General features: G+C 38.8%; 1 protein-coding gene across 4 annotated transcripts in view; it reads left to right on the top strand.

Moving 5' to 3' along the window:
• Nucleotides 1–19,879, top strand: part of LOC127618813 (signal-induced proliferation-associated protein 1-like) — a 94,527-nt gene that overhangs the window by 13,090 nt on the left and 61,558 nt on the right. For 3 of the 4 annotated variants that reach the window (XR_007967512.1, XM_052091467.1, XM_052091450.1), the window contains exons 1-4: nt 5,504–5,648; nt 9,821–11,450; nt 15,347–15,471; nt 19,383–19,571. Coding sequence is in view for 3 of the 4 variants with exons in the window: in XM_052091467.1 (XP_051947427.1) it covers nt 10,325–11,450; nt 15,347–15,471; nt 19,383–19,571 (1,440 nt within the window). In the remaining variant the exon portion in view is untranslated. Of the gene's footprint in view, nt 1–5,503; nt 5,649–9,820; nt 11,451–15,346; nt 15,472–19,382; nt 19,572–19,879 lie in introns of those variants that run through there. The other variant, XM_052091458.1, reaches the window with a different exon arrangement.

The following is a 19,879-nucleotide window of genomic DNA, read 5'->3' as shown; positions in this document are numbered from 1 at the left end:
CCAGGATCAGGCACCACGCTGAAACCAGGAAGTAATTGCGATAGCAAAATCAGTGACGAGTGCGATTCGGAGGTTACATTTTTACTTCAATGATGGTTAGGTTTAGGTTTGGGGGTACAGTTTATAAAATATGCATTCTTCTTTATTGTATTACACCCTGTAGAGCTGAAAACAACTGGCTTCACAACTCGCTTTTGGTGCCCCTCTGTGGACATTACAAACAGAAAATGGAGCTCACATATGCCCAAACGCCCAACAACACTTACCACTTTGGCCACTGAGGCAGTGTTTTGAATTTCGGTAAACACAAACTGATTTTAGCTTATGAAACATCAACCTACTAATTCACTACTTTGACAATTTCAAAGGCTAAACCACTTGGCTGAAGTATGGTAGCCTATATGACTGATAGAGTTTTATAATTTAGCAACATCACTTGTGAAAGAGGACTGTATCAGTACATAAAGCTGCACTACGGAACTTTTGAGCTACTTGAGGTTCAGTGTCTTGCCCAAGGACACTTCGGCATGTGGGCCGGGAATCGAACCGCCAACCCTGTGAGTAGTGGAGAACCTGCTCTACCACCTGAGCCACAGCCGGCCCTTGTCTGTATCTAATATCTGTATCTAAAAGGTGATTGGTCCTTTTACCTGTAAGACAGGACTTCCTTTCTACATCTGTTAAAAGTTGGGTGTTCCAATTTGTTCCATTCATTTTAATAGAAGAATTCACCATATCATCTCAGAGAAATATTCACCTGTATGGTCATAGAAATGACATGTAATTTCCACATTGATAGTTATTTGATAACAGATTTTTTTTTACCGAGATATTACTTGATTTGATGAAATTGCTGTAAACAACAGTCTTATTTACATATGTTAATACAATAATTTTAATGTTTTATCCAACACACTTTTATGTTTGCATTGCACAACACATAAAATATCCCAAATTTAAGAGGTGAAACCTGTGATATGGCTGATATAAATTCAATGGAAGACCCTTATCTATTTTATAGTACAATTTACAGCCTCAGCGAATAATGCAAGTATCCTCGCTGATAACAAACGTACGCCATCCTGACGTCTTTTTGATGTGTGTGTTTACATCTTGAAGACATATTTTGATCGTTGATTGCTCATCTGCAATATGTCAATAAGATATTCAGCAGATGTCTTTGAGACGTTTATATAATTTGAATTTTTGTACATATGATCTTTTTAAGATGTTTAGCATATGTTAATTAGATTGTGATGCTTTCCAGATGAAAAGATAAATACATTTATATATGGGGGTGGGGGGTTACTTCCTGTAACAGTGTAGTACCCCCCACTAGCTCGCCGGTTCTCCGATACGCCGTAGCTTGGTCCTCGGCCACTCCTCCACCCTCTAGTGGATGACAGCCGCGCCTCCCCAGGCGGATTGGAGGCAGCTGACGGTATGTCCCGCCGTGCTCTCGGGGAACAGAAGGGGTCTCCCCCGCCCCTGGCAGCGGTTCTTCCACTCCAGGCAGTCGGCAGTGAGCCCCTCCCCACTCAAGGTCGGCGGTCTTAGACACCGCTCCAGATGGTTGGCTAAGAGCCCCTTCTCCCTTCGCGGTCGGCGACCAATTCCTCCGCTTTCAGGTGGCCGAGCTCCTCCGTACCCTGGAAGACGGCTGTTTTGATAAACACTTTACCATTGTACCATGCTGTGTGAATATGTATATTATTGAGAAATAAGTGTTGAATTGAGCTAGCGGCAACACAACGCTTGGGTTTTAAACGTCACTTCCGTCAGCTGTTAAATGTGCAGTAAAAAAGCAAGTTTTCCATTTGGGTTGCATAGTGTATAGTGTGTCATTTGGGGACAGATTTTTTCTTTGCCAGTGCACATTGATTTCCTGATACTTTTCTTCTAGTCTTTAAGCAAAACTACATGGTGACTGAGGCTGTCAGTCTGCCTAACATCTCCTTTTGGGTTCCACAGAAGAAAGGGTTTTCAGAAATGTGCATTTTTGTATAATTTTGAATAATGTATTATTACTCTAGTAATAAGCCCTATAAACAATAATTTTTAAACACAACTGGTGTGCACTAGCACATAGTTGCCAGACAAGTGGAAAGACTGATTAATCATGCATGAACTCATGACATTATCAAGACAAAAGAGACAGCAGGTGATGTGCCTGAAACACAAACAAATTAGAGAATACAGAAAGAGAGGTTGCAGGCCAGAACATAATACTGACACTACATATAATACATAGTCCAAATATATTAATTATGTTTCATAATAGTTTCAACAAAAATGAAAGATGCACGTCACACAAAAGTAATCATGCAATACTTACAAAAAAGAACCTTCAAAATATTCCTAATAATTCCTATAATTCCCATAATTAATATTTATTCCTAATAAACTCCCCCACCCCAAAAACACACTTACAATCAAAAACACACTGGCACATAGGGAAACTGGGGCTAGTTGTCACTTTTTTTATCCAGCGAATATTTCTCAAGATAGAACATTTCCATGTAGACACGTACCATAAGCTTGGCTATAAATAGCTTTTGAGCATTTCCACACTGACAAAAAAAGTGGAGGTGGGGTTTACACTAAATTTAACTGAACATATTTCAAGTAAAGGCTATACACAATTATTGATGGCTTTAATTAGAATAAGTTAAGTTTACTTTGCACTTCTCTGTTTTAAGTAAATTTTACTCACTCTTATTTTGGATGTTTTACTCAAGCATTGTAGCACTGAATTAAGTCATGCTTTTAATAGTGTGCTAGTATTGCAATGCTTTTTTAACATACCTTTCTTAGGGAAGCTTAATGTATGCTATGTATTCTATGAAGCAAAATGACCTTGCTTTCATGGATACAGAGCAGGGCATGCAGACCTGAACACATGCTGTACAAAACACGATGACTGTAACAATGACCTGGTAACTTTTTTGACCATGAATGGGTAATTTTACCAGTGAGATTTACTAAAATTAGCAAATAAATTAAAGGATTTCTCTCCAGCGCTGAACGCGCTTTATTCCCGCTCCAGAGAGAACGATTTCTCTCCAGCGCTGAACGTGCTTTATTCCCGCTCCAGAGAGAACGATTTCTCTCCAGCGCTGAACGTGCTTTATTCCCGCTCCAGAGAGAACGATTTCTCTCCAGCGCTGAACGTGCTTTATTCCCGCTCCAGAGAGAACGATTTCTCACCAGTGCTGAATGCCCTTTATTCCCGCTCCAGAGAGAACGATTTCTCTCCAGCGCTGAACGTGCTTTATTCCCGCTCCAGAGAGAACGATTTCTCTCCAGCGCTGAACGTGCTTTATTCCCGCTCCAGAGAGAATGATTTCTCTCCAGCACTGAACGTGCTTTATTACCGCTCCAGAGAGAACGATTTCTCTCCAGCGCTGAACGTGCTTTATTCCCGCTCCAGAGAGAACGATTTCTCTCCAGCGCTGAACGTGCTTTATTCCCGCTCCAGAGAGAACGATTTCTCACCAGCGCTGAATGCCCTTTATTCCCGCTCCAGAGAGAACGATTCCTCTCCAGCGCTGCACGTGCTTTATTCCCGCTCCAGAGAGAACGATTTCTCTCCAGCGCTGAACGTGCTTTATTCCCGCTCCAGAGAGAATGATTTCTCTCCAGCACTGAACGTGCTTTATTACCGCTCCAGAGAGAACGATTTCTCTCCAGCGCTGAACATGCTTTATTACTGCTCCATAGAAAACGATTTCTCTCCAGCGCTGAACGTGCTTTATTCCCGCTCCAGAGAGAACGATTTCTCCAGCTGAATCCTTTATTCCGCTCAGAAACGATTCTCTCCAGCGCTGAACGTGCTTTATTCCCGCTCCAGAGAGAACGATTCCTCTCCAGCGCTGAACGTGCTTTATTCCCGCTCCAGAGAGAACGATTTCTCTCCAGCGCTGAACGTGCTTTATTCCCGCTCCAGAGAGAACGATTTCTCACCAGCGCTGAATCCCTTTATTCCCGCTCCAGAGAGAACGATTCCTCTCCAGCGCTGCACGTGCTTTATTCCCGCTCCAGAGAGAACGATTTCTCTCCAGCGCTGAACGTGCTTTATTTCCGCTCAAAAGAGAACGATTTCTCACAGCGCTGAACGTGCTTTATTCCCGCTCCAGAGAGAACGATTTCTCTCCAGCGCTGAAGGTGCTTTATTCCCGCTCCAGAGAGAACGATTTCTCTCCAGCGCTGAACGTGCTTTATTCCCACTCCAGAAAGAATGATTTCTCTCCAGCGCTGAACATGCTTTATTCCCGCTCCAGAGAGAACGATTTCTCTCCAGTGCTGAACGTGCTTTATTCCCGCTCCAGAGAGAACGATTTCTCTCCAGTGCTGAATGTGCTTTATTCCCGCTCCAGAGAGAACGATTTCTCTCCAGTGCTGAACGTGCTCTCTGTTCAGCTCCAGAGAGAACGATTTCTCTCCAGTGCTGAACGTGCTTTATTCCCGCTCCAGAGAGAACAATTTCTCTCCAGCGCTGAACATGCTTTATTCCCGCTCCAGAGAGAACGATTTCTCTCCAGCGCTGAACGTGCTTTATTCCCGCTCCAGAGAGAACAATTTCTCACCAGCACTGAACGTGCTTTATTACCGCTCCAGAGAGAACGATTTCCCACCAGAGCTGAACGCGCTTTATTCCCGCTCCAGAGAGAACGATTTCCCACCAGAGCTGAACGCGCTTTATTCCGCTCCAGAGAGAACAATTTCTCTCCAGCGCCGAACGTGCTTTATTCCCGCTCCAGAGATAACGATTTCTCTACGGCGCTGAATGCGCTTTATTCCCGCTCCTCATGTGTATACACGTATGCTTACAAAAAAAAATGATTAAATAAATTACATTAAGTGCACTGTTATAACCCAGGGTGAATAATAATAATACAAATAATATAGTTTATTCATTTTCAGCTATTTAAACAGTAAAACACTTTAAAACAAAATCATACCAACAAAAGGCACTCTACTATGTTTTCTATTAAAAGTGAGAAGAAGTGAAGTGAAACATTAAATTGTAGCACAAACGTTAGACTTACATCGTCATTTATCATACCAGAAAGAGGAAACATATCACTTACATAACCCAAAATATATCAAACGTCCATTATAATGCAGAGCAAATGCTCTCTCATTAGAAGAAGATGGCCTGTCAGTCTGTGGAATCCAAAGATGGGTACTGTTGACAATGAGGAGGACCGTTATGCGTTCACTCTTCACAAATAGACCCGTCTTTTCGAATTATTTATTCGGTGCAACGTTTTGGCCTACAAGATTGAGATGAACTGGGACAGTCATGAGGGACCAAAAACGGACGCGCGTGTGAAATAGCCATTATTAGGACACTATAGCTGTGTGTGAGAGCGAGAGAGCGAGAGAGAGAGCGAGAGAGAGAGCGAGAGAGAGAGAGAGAGAGAGAGAGAGAGAGAGAGAGACGGGGGAGGGAGCGCAAGAGCTCGTTGCACCACTGCACCTGCCTCGAGGTTGCAAATCACAGGAAGTCGCTGTGCAAAAGCGATACATTTCGTCGATTCGTCCAGCTTAGATGAGCATAAATGACGTCAATTTGCGAAGAACTGCACGAAGGAAAAAACAGTGCGGAAGACACGATCCAGCTGTCAGACATCGCTTTGTTGTCGGTGAGTTTCATTCGAGACCGCAATGTCTGATGCGAGTGCCACCGAATGTCACTGATGCAATTGGTATGGAGACAGTTGCGGTAGGTTTTGCATTTGTCCTGTAAGTTAGAAGCGATGTACTCGTTTGCTTCTTTGTTCATTCGGTTACTTCGTTCTGTTGATGTCATTGCTGAAATCTAGCAGGCTGTATCATGATGTGTTCCTATGTATTGTTCATCTACAGGCGCGTATTATTGGAAACAGATACGCTTTATGAAAAGAAGAACAATGTATTAGAGTGCTCAGATGCAGGCAGATTATTAATGGCATCCACACAGCGCTCAATGAACAACATTTACTGCCCTCTTTAAGCGGCAATAGTGCAATAGTGCAGTTTGGCGCATTGATGCTCTGAAGAAACAAATGAAAGTGCAGCACAAATATATTGCAGGGAAAGATTTGATATATTGTGTCATAGATATTAAGCGTCCTCCTGTCTCTCTTTCAACCAGTCAGGACACTCTGAACAAGAGAGGGAATGTGCGGACGCTAATAATAATAACAAACAACGGAGTATCTATTTGTCTGTCACTAAGTGCAAATATCCCATCTTGTTGGCAGAGGCTATTTACACTAACTCCGCCCACCACTGCTCAGACCAAACTCAAGACATCCAGGACAGATTTATTTGTGGTCAACTGCTGATGAAATGGAGGCGGTATAGAGACATTAAACTGGTGAAAGGGTTAGGCATTTAGTGGATTAAGAGATTGGATAACTAAGTGACTGTTTGCGCTCCAATAGTCTGACAGAAACACAGGATTTTTACCCCCATAGCCATGTGCAGCTGTAGTAGTTCTTGGTGTAACAATGGTATGTGTATGTGTTGTCATGCTGGAGGTCACGGTTCGAATCCCACCCCTTAAAATACATTTCCCCATATACTCTTAATATTTCCTAAAATACTACTTATAATAGTAAATAAAAGAGATTCTTCACAGTGAAGGTCAGGGTGTTGAGATAAGGATTTGAACCGCATAAAATGAACCATGGTTTTACTGATTGTAGTAACCATGTGTTTTGGTGGAAACTATATAGTTCTGATGTACTAACCGTGGTGTTACAACAGTAACATAGTAGTTAATATTAACCATGTTTAATGCTGCAGTGATGCTTTTATACTGTATGATATTATTTAAACAGGGGTGTAAGAGTATCTGCCTCTATTTGCACTATTTTGCATTTAGTGCAAAGAAGATGCTTTTAGTTGCTTTTTACACTGCCTTTTTATTTCGAACACCAAAATAAAAAATGATCCAGTTAAATAAAAATGATCCAGCTGTTCTTTTACACCATTGTGTATTCACCATTAAACACATTTAATTAAAGCCAAATGTAAGCACACATTATTACGCTTTTATATTAAGTTATAAAAATTAGGGTTTTTATTGTCCACAGTGTTTTATTCAGCGATACTTTTAAATGTTGAGGACAACTGACAAATATTGATAAGGTCTTTGCAAGAGGTCATCCAATAGTGGGTTTCGTCGATTCGATAATTAAGGTGGGAAACCAGGCCGATAGCCAATTAATTGGCCGATAGTTTTTCAAATGTATCATATTAATGATAACTATCAATTCAAAATAGTGCTGAACTTTAGTATCCCTTTCAATGGCAATACTTTATACATATCTCCCACACTGGTACACTGTAAAACAATTCCGTAATTTTCACAGTAAAGGACTGTAAAAATGCTACAATATATATTTTTTTAATTGGTTAAGGAGTAGTTACAAATATGTGTAGTTTTATGATAAAATGTTGTAAAAAAAATTAAATAATAGATGAAAGAATTATGATTTTCCCAGTAATCGGGCGTTCCCAAAATTCCCTTCTTGACCCATTATGTTTCATTATAATTTATGGGAATAATTATGTTTCTTCTTATTTTTAATATCAGTTATGTTCTTTGGGGTGTTCTGCATTATATTTGATCTAGTTTTTTTTCATGTTTATTGCATTATTGTAATTTCACATGAGTTATTCTGATGGTGTTCAGTGTTTGTGTGAGTGATTCTGAGAAACTGTCTCCACATGTTTATTAGTCATTGCTCCTGGAAGAGCCTCTATTGATGAACTTCATGTCATCATGTGCCCTTCTTTAATTACTACAGTGACTAACAATACATTATAAAGTGAAAAGCAGATTTATACAGAAGGTTAATGAATTAAGTGTATCATTTAATTATAAAAACAATGTAAAATATACCCTAAAAACAACAGTTTTAAACTGTAAAATGTACAGGTTGTTCTGTACTGTATATTTACAGTAGTTCTTTACATAATTATTCTGGCATCCACAGCTGCCAGGTTTTTTTTTTTTTTTTTACAGTGTACCTTCTTCAAAGTCTTTGCCATTAGAAATTAATTAAAATATTACATAATATATTACAGGTCATATGTGTTTGTTGTTCAGCAGTAACATAAAACACTGCCTTACAAAGCCAAATAATGACTGTATGCTTAATCACTTTTGACAAAATAATTGTATTTTATTGTCATATATAGATATATATATATATATATATTTACCCTTACATGAACACGTTTTATTTGGTATTAGGGACACTTGAAAAATAAAGTTGTCCAAGGTGATAAAAATGAGAGATCTTTTAAAAATCTAGTTTAAAACAGATGTGGCAAGTTCTTAGAAATGTAGTCTTTGTGTTCAATTTGGTTTTATACATTTTTCACACACAAACATAAATAAATAAATTGTGTACTTCCGGTTGCTCTCCAATGCGCATCCACCAGGGGATTATGTTCACTCATCGGTTCACGTGCTGACATGTTCAAATGAAAGGAAAACCAATGAAGAATGTAAACATCTTTCTCTTGTAAACAAATCGAGCTGCACTTCCAGTTGTATCGCTTCATTTCTTGTGTGAACATGCCAACGTGCTCCAAACAGGCAACGTGCACCTGAGCTTATTTATTGCAACTGCTAGTCCTGATTGGAGGATATGGTAAAAATTGTGTTTGTACAAGGAGTTATGTTATTCCTAGTCCAATGGTGCAGTCTCTGTTTACAGCTTATAGTCCTGGAGTACACTAAAAAAATAGCTCTTTAGCTGAACTTGCTCTTTAGTGGTGCTGTGTTTTAAATTAGTTTTCCTAACTTAAAATCACACTATGTAATCTCAACACAAACATAACCTAGTTTAGTTGGGTAACCCAACTAAATTAGACGTGTCAATGTGAAACCCACAGTATACTTTGGTCAGACACGAACAGAAGGCATCTGCGTGACCTTACATGTGTGTGTATCTCTGACTCTGAGCCGCCGAAAGCTCCTTTAGATGCCTTTTAGATTTTATATGCTGTCAATCACATATGTCACGTTTCAATTATTGTTGCGAACTTCTACCAATTTGAAAGGTCGACTCAAAAATCATATAGAGAAGCCAGGCTTCCAGGCAGGACAAACATACATAGATTGAAAGCCCAATGTCCATTTGGCAAATGGATGAAGATTCAATGCAAATAATGCTCATGAGGCTCCATAGACTCCCAGATAAGCTTGATGTCCAGGCAAAACCCAAAACGACGTGCTTAGAGCTTCTTAACCAACGAACATCCATCTTTTGCACCCTTTTTTGAATGGGACCAGTATTTGCCATAGACTTGCCATAGTATGGCTTCAATGGGGCTCTATGGGTCGGGTGTCCACTGTCTTCTATGGACATTTCATTTAGATTGCATAACAAACAGTGCCATATTGATGTGTGACATTTGACACTTTTAATCGGTAAATATTGAAATGCTCAAAAAGTGATATGTAATTTAGATCGATTATTTGTACATATATTATAAGTCATCATCTCCACATTTCTTAAGAAAGTTTAGGACTTCCTGTGTAGTCGTAAAGCAATTGCCACTGCAAGGGATACATTTTATGCATGCATACATAATAGATATTTTTATATACATTATTATTCCCTGGGAATCCATAACTTTGTCATTGCTAGCACAATGCTCCACTAGTTGAGCAACAAGGACACTGATTTACAGAAACACTGAATTGTTGTCTGTCACAATAACATGCTGTCTTATATTATGTTCATTTGTGGGCTTTTAAATACCAACAATTTTTCTGGATGTTTATTTATTTATATATTTATTTATTTTTCAGAAATGCATTGGAGGATGCAGCCTTTGAGGGCTCAGAGCTTGTAGTCACCAGTAACCAGAGAGTCACTGCAAAGTGTATCTGAATCTGAATGCACCAGAACGAGCTTCATTAGGAGGTCCAACTTCAGCCAGTCCACACATAATCATTTTCAGCCTGATGGGGATTGGCCTATAACAGAAATGATGAGTGATCTTCAAGAGTGTTAGAATTCACAATGCCTAATGAGCGATTCAAATCATCTCTTGGGCCTATATGGCTATTATTTTATTCAAAAGCAGAAGTTTGTGCTCAGCACATCTGAATGTTTTGGTGGACGAGGAACCTATCGAACGGAGCTCTTCATGGCTAGAATAGAAACATTTGTGTCAGTCACTTGAGTTCCCCAAAAACTCCTGGTTGGTGTCTTCACACAGATGCAATAATTTGGTGGGGAGAAGTTAGAAAAGGTGGCAAGGGAAACTGTGATAAGTGAAAGATTCCCTCCACCTCAAATCATCTGGCATCATGCAGTCAGATGATCTCTTCATCCGCAAGTTTCGCAGGCAGAGCCCACGCCCTCCCCTATCGACAGTGAATTTTGATTCCAAGCAGGATGGTGGTGGTGTGCGGACACGAGTCGTGGCTGAATGGCCCCCCAGAAGAGAGGGAGAGGGATCAGACAGAGAGAGTGTCATATCCAAAACAGCTGAACTGAATCTGAGGACGGTGGGTCATGGACACATCATGCAGCGCAGCAACAGCGATGTAACCCTTGGCGATCTGGATTCAGCAGGGCAGGTCGGAAGGAAGATGCTCCGCGTAGGTGGAGACAAAACTGGAACAGGGGGTCAAGGGGAGTCCCTCCACCGAGAATATGGAAGCCTTTCCTCACTTGAAAGATCAACACAGTGCCCAGATCATGGTGGAGAGGATCAAGGAGCTCTCAGTCCCCAAGCATTGCGCTTTAAAGATCCCTTGATTCTGCTGGGGCTGCAAGAGACGCTTCCTGAGCCTGACGGGTTCTTTCAAACTCTCTCCGCTCCGACAGTTGACACTTCAAAACCGGCCAAGCCCCCCAAACCTGAGGGGCTTGGTAAGAAGGCCAAACCCTCCCCTCTGCAAGCCTCTCAATTCCAATGTGATCAGTTTACAGGTGGTGCTTGGGTACGCAATTTTGCCCACTATGATGTGCAGAGCATCCTCTTTGACCTGACTGAGGCTGCCACCAATCGCGATAGCATTGGGCGCAAGAAGAACATCACATCAGGTGCGTCAGCTGCTTCTCAGCTTCGGCCACTCACACAATCCACACCTTCCTCAATTTCTCAAGGTGGTGGGGGCAGTGTGGGAAGTGGGGCTAGCTCGGAGGATGTAGAGCAGTCTCTGCTGGATGAAGGAGATGGGAATGATAATGATCTGCTGCTCAGCTGTCCACACTTTCGGAATGAGATGGGTGGCGAGGAGAGTGGGGGACTCTGCCTGTCACGGGGCTGCAGAGGCCGGTGGAGGAGCCTGCAGAGCCCCAACGATGCTGTGTCAGTGTTAGAAGAGCCCAGGGAAAGCCATGTCCAACAACAGGGGAAGAGTAACTTCTTCATAGAGCATGCAGACCTAGGGGCTCGCTACTATCACAAGTACTTCTATATGAAAGGTGAGTGTGTGTGTGTGTGGATCCAAGTTTGCTGGCTTGGAATAGGTCTGTGTGTTTTGAAGGAGAGTATAAAGTGACAAATGGATGAATGAAGTATATATGTGGAAGGCATGACAATTGTCTAGTTGTATTGCACATACATTAAAAACAGAAAAATAAGCATATACATTTTCGTAAGTTGGTCGGTTGTTTGAAAGACTAGTTGAATAGTTGGTGTTAATGATAATAATAATTAGGCTATAACTAATATATATAATTAGGCTCCATTATGTTCACTTGACCCTAATCAGACATCCTTTAGAGGGATATAAGGTCAGTAAGTGCAGCACACCGACATGGTGACTAGCAGATATTCAACAAATAAATTGGACTATTAAATTAAAAACTATAACATCTTATTGCAGAAACTATCAAAGTAAGATATAAGAAAGGCTCCAATAAAGAGTGGCAGAAAAACGCGTATGTGCATTCTGAATGCAGAATGAAGAGCTTCAGTGTAACAGGAGTGCTTCAGGGCGATCCTTTCTGGAGAAGTTCTTCTGCATTGTTCGTTCAGGGGTAAAAAGAAGTTCTAAACAGCCGTGCAACAGTATACTGTGTCCGATCATTCAGACACTGGCCACAACCCTATGGGAGGTGTTCAGAGGAGCATTTAAATATGAGGATGCTTCATATAAAACCTAAACTAATGTAACATTAATATGTGTTATCAATTACTTTATGGCTCATTCTATGAGTAAGATTTACATGAGGTCAGTAAAAGAAGTTGATTTAACCACTCGACGATGATTTAAAGTAATATGAATTCAATAGAAAATGTTAAATTTGTCTTATTTCGATTCTGAATTCATGATGCTAATGCGCTAACATGCTATACGTGGCCATTATATGAACATAAACACTGATACAACTGCAAAGATGGGTGTATAAAGAGTTAATATAACCCTTTATACATAATAATATAATATATATTTCTATAATAATATGCAAAAAAAACAGACAAAGGAATAATGATAAGAAAGGCATATCTTACTTTGGACAGACTTTGAATGGCTTTCACAGCAGATGGCACATGAGTGAATGGTATTTGAGTAGATTTGTAATGGATGAACAAAAGGTGTTCAAGGAAAACAAAACAATATATATTTAGTACAGCACTATGTCAGAGCCCAAGCTTTTTGTCTTACCACAACCTGGAAAAGGATGAGCAAATAATGATGATGGCCATTTTATCTTTGCAATCGCTCAGTTGAGGTTTGCAATAAAACGGCACCCTGTTACACACACGTTTATTGATATTTCTCACAATTTTCACAATCTGTCACACTGCTTTTGCAGACTAATAATTTGTTCTAAAGCATTATGACTTAGAACAAAAAATGTACTAGGTCTGCTTTTAAAAAAACGTGTCAGCATTTTTATCATAATGACGAGTTAACAAATTATATTATTGTCTGTTTAAAGTTTGGATTTATGTTTTTAAGTGAATTCATATTTCATATCAACCTTACATAATTATTGCATCTCGAACTGTTACTACAACGCTATTTGAATTATTATGCATAGATGTGTGGCTACTTTATCATATATATTGTGAAATGCAGAATTCATGAACTTTGTTTTTATGTCATAGTTCACCTGTGGTTTCTCTTAAACCAACTTGCATCTGCATCAACTAGCTTTTAATAAATGAATGACAAAACATTTTACATTGAAAAGTTACAGCAGTTCTGTGGTAATAGTGTCACAATATAAGACAAAATATACACTGACAAAAATAACCATGAACTGGAATTTTTATGAAAAGTTAAAAAGCTAAATTTAAATCTTGACCCTCTGATATCCTTCAGAGATGTTGTTCTTTCTGGTTGAGCAAGGACCATTTTGCCACAAAAGGCTTTAGATATCTAGCATTTATCGTGCCACACCATCTTACATGTCTAAAGCATAAAAGTTGTTTAACCACTGCTAACATCTTTTTATTTATACACAGTGGTGGCCACAAATATTGGCACCCTTGTTAAATATGAGCAAAGAACGCTGTGAAAAATATGTCTTTATTGTTTATCCTTTTGACATTTCATTCAGAATATTCACAAACATATATTTCGTCTAATGGATATAAAACAATTGCAAACACAATACTTTTATTTTAATATTTTTTGTCAAATATATGTGCGGCAAAATTATTGGTGCCCCTAGAAATTCTTATGAGTAAAATATATCTGAAATATATTCCCATTCATATTTAAAATTGTTTAGTACACATGGGTGACTAGGAACATGAAATTGTTCAGCCATGATTTCCTGTTTCATAGGGGTATAAATATGAAGTAACGCGCAAGCCAAATTCCCTTAGTCATCTATCATAATGGGTAAGACCAAAGAATAAAGTTATGATGTGCAGCAAAAGGTTGTTGAGCTTCACAAAATGGAAAATGGCTATAACAAAATAGCTAAAGGATTGAAAATACCCATTTCCACCATCAGGGCAATAATTAAGAAGTTTCAATGACCTGGAGATGTTAAGAATCGACCTGGAAGAGGACGCGTGTCTAGATTGTCTCCACGCATGGTGAGGAGGATGGTTTGAGTGGCCAAAAACTCTCCAAGATCACAGCAGGAGAACTCAAAAATTTTTTGGGTCTTGGGGTCAGAAAGTCTCCAAAACTACAATCAGACGTCACCTCCATCACCACAAGTTGTTTGGAAGAGTTTCAAGAAAAAAGCAACAACTCTCATCCAACAAGTTCAAGCGTCTTCAGTTTGCCAGACACTACTGGAACTTCAAATGGGACCGGGTTCTATGGTCAGATAAAACAGAAATTTAGCTTTTTGGCAGCAAATGCCAGAGATGGGTTTGGTGCACAAAGAGAAATAGCCATATGGAAAAGTACCACGGTTCATGACCACGGTTAAATATGGTGCTGGATCTTTAATGTTGTGGGGTTTTTATGCCAAAGGTCCTGGACATCTTGTTCAGATTCATGGCATCATGGACTCTATCAAATACCAACAGATAAAAAAAATCTAAACCTGACTGCCTTAGCCAGAAAGCTTAAAATGGGCTTTGTTTGGATCTTCCAGTAGGAAATGATGCAAGACACACATACAAATCACACAAAAATGGTTAACTGACAACAAAATCGAGGTTCTGCCATTACCATCCCAGTCTCAATCCCAGGCCACACATATATTTGACAAAAATATTAGTTTTTTGATAAAATATGTGATGTGTTTGCAAATGTTTGAAATCCATTAGAGCAGGGGTGACCAACCCTGCTTCTGGAGAGCTACCTTCCTGCAGAGTTTAGCTCCAACACACCTGCCTGTCATTTTCAAGTAATCCTAAAGACCTTGATAAACTGGTTCAGGTGTGTTTGATTAGGGTTGGATCTAAACTCTGCAGGAAGGTAGCTCTCCAGGAGCAGGGTTGGTCACCCCTGCATTAGAGGATATATTTTTTGTGAATATTCTGAATGAAATATCAAAAGGATAAACAATAAAGACATTCTCACAGCCTTCTTTGCTCATGGCTGTACGAACTGTTTTAAGTGATCTCAACTGTTTATACATTAGTTAGTTCAATCCGCTTTCAAAATAGAGTTTGTCTGACAAAATGGAAGAATTTGTTTATACTGTACAAATTGAGGATTTTTATTGATTCAATTGTGAGTTTGACTATCAGTGTCAGTCAGTAACACTTTTGAAATACAGAAATGCACTGATTGATACCAGGCTCATAACACTTTTTAACACAGTGCAATTTGGCCGTTATACACTCTTGCTCAGTAACGGAAGTGAAGTTTGCACAATCATAGTTCCTCATTTTCTTGCTCTTAAAATTCTGGTATTTGTTTATATATTCAAATCTTCATTCTCCTCTTGTATCCCAGACCATCAGAATTTCTTTGGTATGGATGAGCGTTTGGGGCCAGTGGCCGTCAGTTTCCGCAGGGAGGAAAAAGAGGGATCAAGTGGGTCCCAGTACAACTACAGAATAATTTTCAGGACCACAGAAGTAAATATTCTCTCACACAAAAGACATTTTTAAACCTTTTCACAATTGCAAAGGATTCATATCATTTTTGCAATGCATGTTTTCCCCTCAAAGTCCAATTATTATGTTATTCAAGGTTTATTGCACATTTATTAAAACCATTTTCCATCCTCTCTCTGAATTTTACATTATGTCCTAAACAGATGTGTGGCAATAAAGTGACAAAAGCTTGTCTTCCATGTAAATGCAATGTACTGTAAACTAAAATTTGTCCTCACAAGCTGCAACATTCTATCGGTCACTTGGTTTCTATTTTTGTGTTGTCGTGCTTTATATACCCGTCCATTGTAAAACCTTATTAGTCCAAATTCCTGCCCCACATAACTGTAAATTAAACATTAAATATCTTATTTTGAGTTCATACAAATTGTTGCATCGTGTTTGGTTAGAACAACATATTAGAATTATATGGGCAATCTTTTTGAACTTTTATAGTTGTAATTGTTGCTACAGTGTTTTTGCTCTGTTATAATTAGCTTAACTTCTATGAAAAGCATATCAAGTTTTTAACAGTGCTTACTTACGGGTTTGCTGACAGGTCCAATATAGTTGGCTCTGCACCATCCTTCAGTAACAGTCTTTTGTAAAATGTGCATTACACAGTGATCAATCTACGCTACAGTTATCTGCATAAAATATTAAAGTCAAATTATTAAATTATTAAAATATGAAGCCAAACATTCATATTGGGTCATGTTGGGATCCATCAGAAGGCTATACACACACTATATAAACTATACATAAACTATAATGTAATGTCCTTTACGATCAAAAAAATGTCTTGGTGCTAAAATTGGTGTATTGTGAAAGGATTACATTAAATATTTGCGAAGCACAGACACAGTGAGTCTTAACACCGCATTACGAAAGTAATGTCTCTCCCCTACTATCCCACTTTCTTCTTAGTTCTTCACTGAGACAGGCTTTGCAGAGAGGCTTTTAATGTAATTTGGGGCAGTTCATTTACATTTATGCAACCTTTAGATTTAGTCCTTCAATCTGATTGGCCATGCAGTGTTCCAAAGATGCTGATATTTAATATAACAGCACCGGGACACTTCACAGTTTGTGCAGAGTAGTTGTGGAGTGGGGAGCAGGATTCTTAAATTGTGTATTTAGTCTCGTGAGCAAATTTCATAGAATGTAATTAGGCAATATCACACGTGCAAGAGTGCTGTTGTTCTAAATATCAGAACGGCTGAAATATGTCATTTGAACTGATATTTAGAACAACAGCACTCTTGTTTGTCATATTGCTTAATGGAATATTCCGGGTTCAATACAAGTTAAGCTCAATCGACAGCATTGTGACATAATGTTGATTACCACTAAAATGAATTGTATCTCCTTTTCTTTAAAAAACCACAAATCTGGATTACAGTGAGGCACTTTGCCATATGATTTCCACATTGGGAAAAACAAGGATGGAATCGCAGAATCCTGTAATAAAAACTGAATTAACTATAAAATGCAAATGTCATGGAATTTTTACATATTTGTGATGAAATTAACGTGTAAATGCACAATTAATCAAATAAAAAAATATGTCCTGGTGTGATTAAACCACAAAAGGCTGAGATTTAATTAACTAAATAGCCTACATGAACTACGTGCTTCAACAGTATGTGAATGTAAGAAGCCACGTCTTATACACTAACCGGATCATTAACATCATCATGTGTGTGTATTAATGACAAAGAGCAGATCACTTTATTCACTGTGAAGCACATAGCACATGCAGACTATATATTTAAATCATTGCCTTTTGCGGTTTAATAAGCGCATATATCCCTTTTCTAGAAGTCAAAAGTGAAGTTGTCAAAAACATCTGGCAAAATAAAAGCTCCATTTAATTCAATTTGTGTGAAATTGAAAAAATGTGACAGAAATATATTCGTTCTCTATAGTAATGTTATATTCCATAGTAATAATAATGATATATCAATAATAATTACATAATATTTAAGCAATAGCTCAAGCAAGATTTTCATCACAGCTTTCATTACTACTGTCAAGCTCTTCTGTGCAGCACTGTATTTGACCAAATAATAATAATAATAATAATAATAATAATAATAATAATAAACTTTTAGGAGTTTTGGATTGTGCTGTGAGGATCAGTATAGATGCTCTACGTTTAATAAAAAATAATGCAATGGTATGTTGAAAAGTAATTGTTCTATTTTCATTTGATTCAAATTCTATTAATTTGATTAGAAAGTTTTTTTAATCATAAAATGTAATTCAACTTTAAAACCCAGAATTCAGAGAAGGGAAAAAAACGGAAAACACAGAATTTCCGCCTTTTAAAAAATTGTCCCCATTCGTTTCCATTGTAAGTGCCTCACTGTAACCTCAGTTTTTGCTTTTTTTAAAGAGTCGAAATCACTTTACATTACATTTCCTTTCATGGGTCAGAGAGAGTTTTAATTTTTTTTAAAGAAACATACATTTTTGAGGCAAAAGAACTTAACTTCCATTATAATTGGACTTTAGAATTAATTTCTTTCACCTTTGTTATGTTGACAAAGCAAAAAACAGATTTTTTATAACTTTGCAAATTTATTCAAAAGCAAAAATTTTAATATCACATTGAAATAAGTATTCAGACCCTTTGCTATGACATTTGAAATTTAGCTCAGGTGCATCCCCATTTCTCTGGTTCATCTTTAAGATGTTTCTACTCTTTGATTGGAGTCCACCTGTGGCAAATTCAATTGATTGGACATGATTTGGAAAGATCTATCTATATAAGTTCTCACAGCTGAAAATGCAAATCAGAGCAAAAACCAAGCCATGAAGTCAAAAGAACTACCTGCAGAGCTCAAAGACAGGATTGTGATGAGGCACAGATCTGGGGAAGGGAACACAATTTCGGCTGCATTTCATGTTCCCAGGACACAGTAGCCTCCATAATTCTTTAATGGAAGAAGTTTGGAACAACCACAACTCTTTCTAGAGCTGACTGCCCGGCCAAACTGAGCAATCAGGGGAGAATGACCTTGGTAAGAGAGGTGACCAAGAACCCAATGGTTACTCTGGTTGAGCATCAGAGACCATGAGTGGAGATGGGAGACATTTGCAGAAGGACAACCATCACTGCAAATCTCCACGAGTGGCCAGACGGAAGCCTCTCCTCAGTGCAAGACACGGAAAAAGCAACTAAAGAACTCTCAGACTGTGAAAAACAAGAATATCTGGTCTGATGAAACGAAGATTGATCGGTTTGGCCTCAATTCCAAGCATCATGACTAGAGGAAACCAGGCACCGCTCATCACCTGTGCGTTACCATCCCAACGGTGAAGTTAATGAAATCCTTAATGAAAACCTGGTCCAGAGCACTCAGGACCGCTGACTGGGCTGAAGGTTCACCTTCCAACAGGACAATGAGCACACACCCAAGTCAACGCACTTGAACCCAATCGAACATCTCTGGAGAGACCTGAAAATGGCTATCCAACCTGACAGAGCTTGAGAGGATCTGCAGAGTAGAATGGCAGAAAATCCCCAAATCCGGGTGTGCAAAGCTTGTCGCATCATACCCAAAAAGACTTGAGGCTGTAATCGCTGCCAAAGGTGCTTCAACTAAGTACTGAGTTAAGGGTCCGCTTATGTCAGTGTGATATTTCAGTTTTTTCTTTTTAATACATTTGTAAAGTTATCAAAAATCAGTTTTTTGCTGAATCAATATGGGGTATGGAGTGTAGATTGATGTGAAAAAAAAAATATTTAAAGCATTTTAGTATAAGGCTGCAATGTAACAAAATGTGAAAAAAATGAAGGGGTCTGAATACTTTCTGAATTCACTGTATGGCCCTTTTAAATCTACATAATGTTTTTTTTTCTCATTGCCCCTGCCATTTTCCTGTAGCTAAAGACCCTGCGTGGTTCAATCCTGGAGGAGTCTGTTCCCTCGGCAGCACGCCACACCACGCCACGTGGCCTTTCGCCCAAGAGACTGCTGGAGTTCATATTGCCTGATCTCAATCTACACTGCCTCAGACTGGCCTCCACATCCCCTAAAGTCAAAGAAACACTGCTTAAACTGGATGAGCAGGGGGTGAGTGAGATTTGAGAGTTTCTTCAGTTCTGCTGTACTGAATGTTGAGATTTAGAAATTATTGGAAGGTCAATATAACAAATATAATAAGTGTTGGGTAAGTTACTAAAAAACTGTAACTTCCAAAAAACATACAACTCATCATTTAAAGTATTTAAACTATTTCACAATTCCAGTGGCTCAGAAGTTTAAATACAAGAAGTTAACTGTGCCTTTAAGCAGCTTTGAAAATTCCAGATAATGATGTCAAGTCTTTAGGCAGTTAGCTTCTGATATGCTAATTGGAGTCAATTGGAGGTGTACCTGTG

Source organism: Xyrauchen texanus, chromosome 2 (assembly GCF_025860055.1).
Source record: "Xyrauchen texanus isolate HMW12.3.18 chromosome 2, RBS_HiC_50CHRs, whole genome shotgun sequence".
In the NCBI taxonomy this organism is placed as follows: Eukaryota; Metazoa; Chordata; class Actinopteri; order Cypriniformes; family Catostomidae; genus Xyrauchen; species Xyrauchen texanus.
This window is presented reverse-complemented; position numbering and strand designations above follow the sequence as displayed.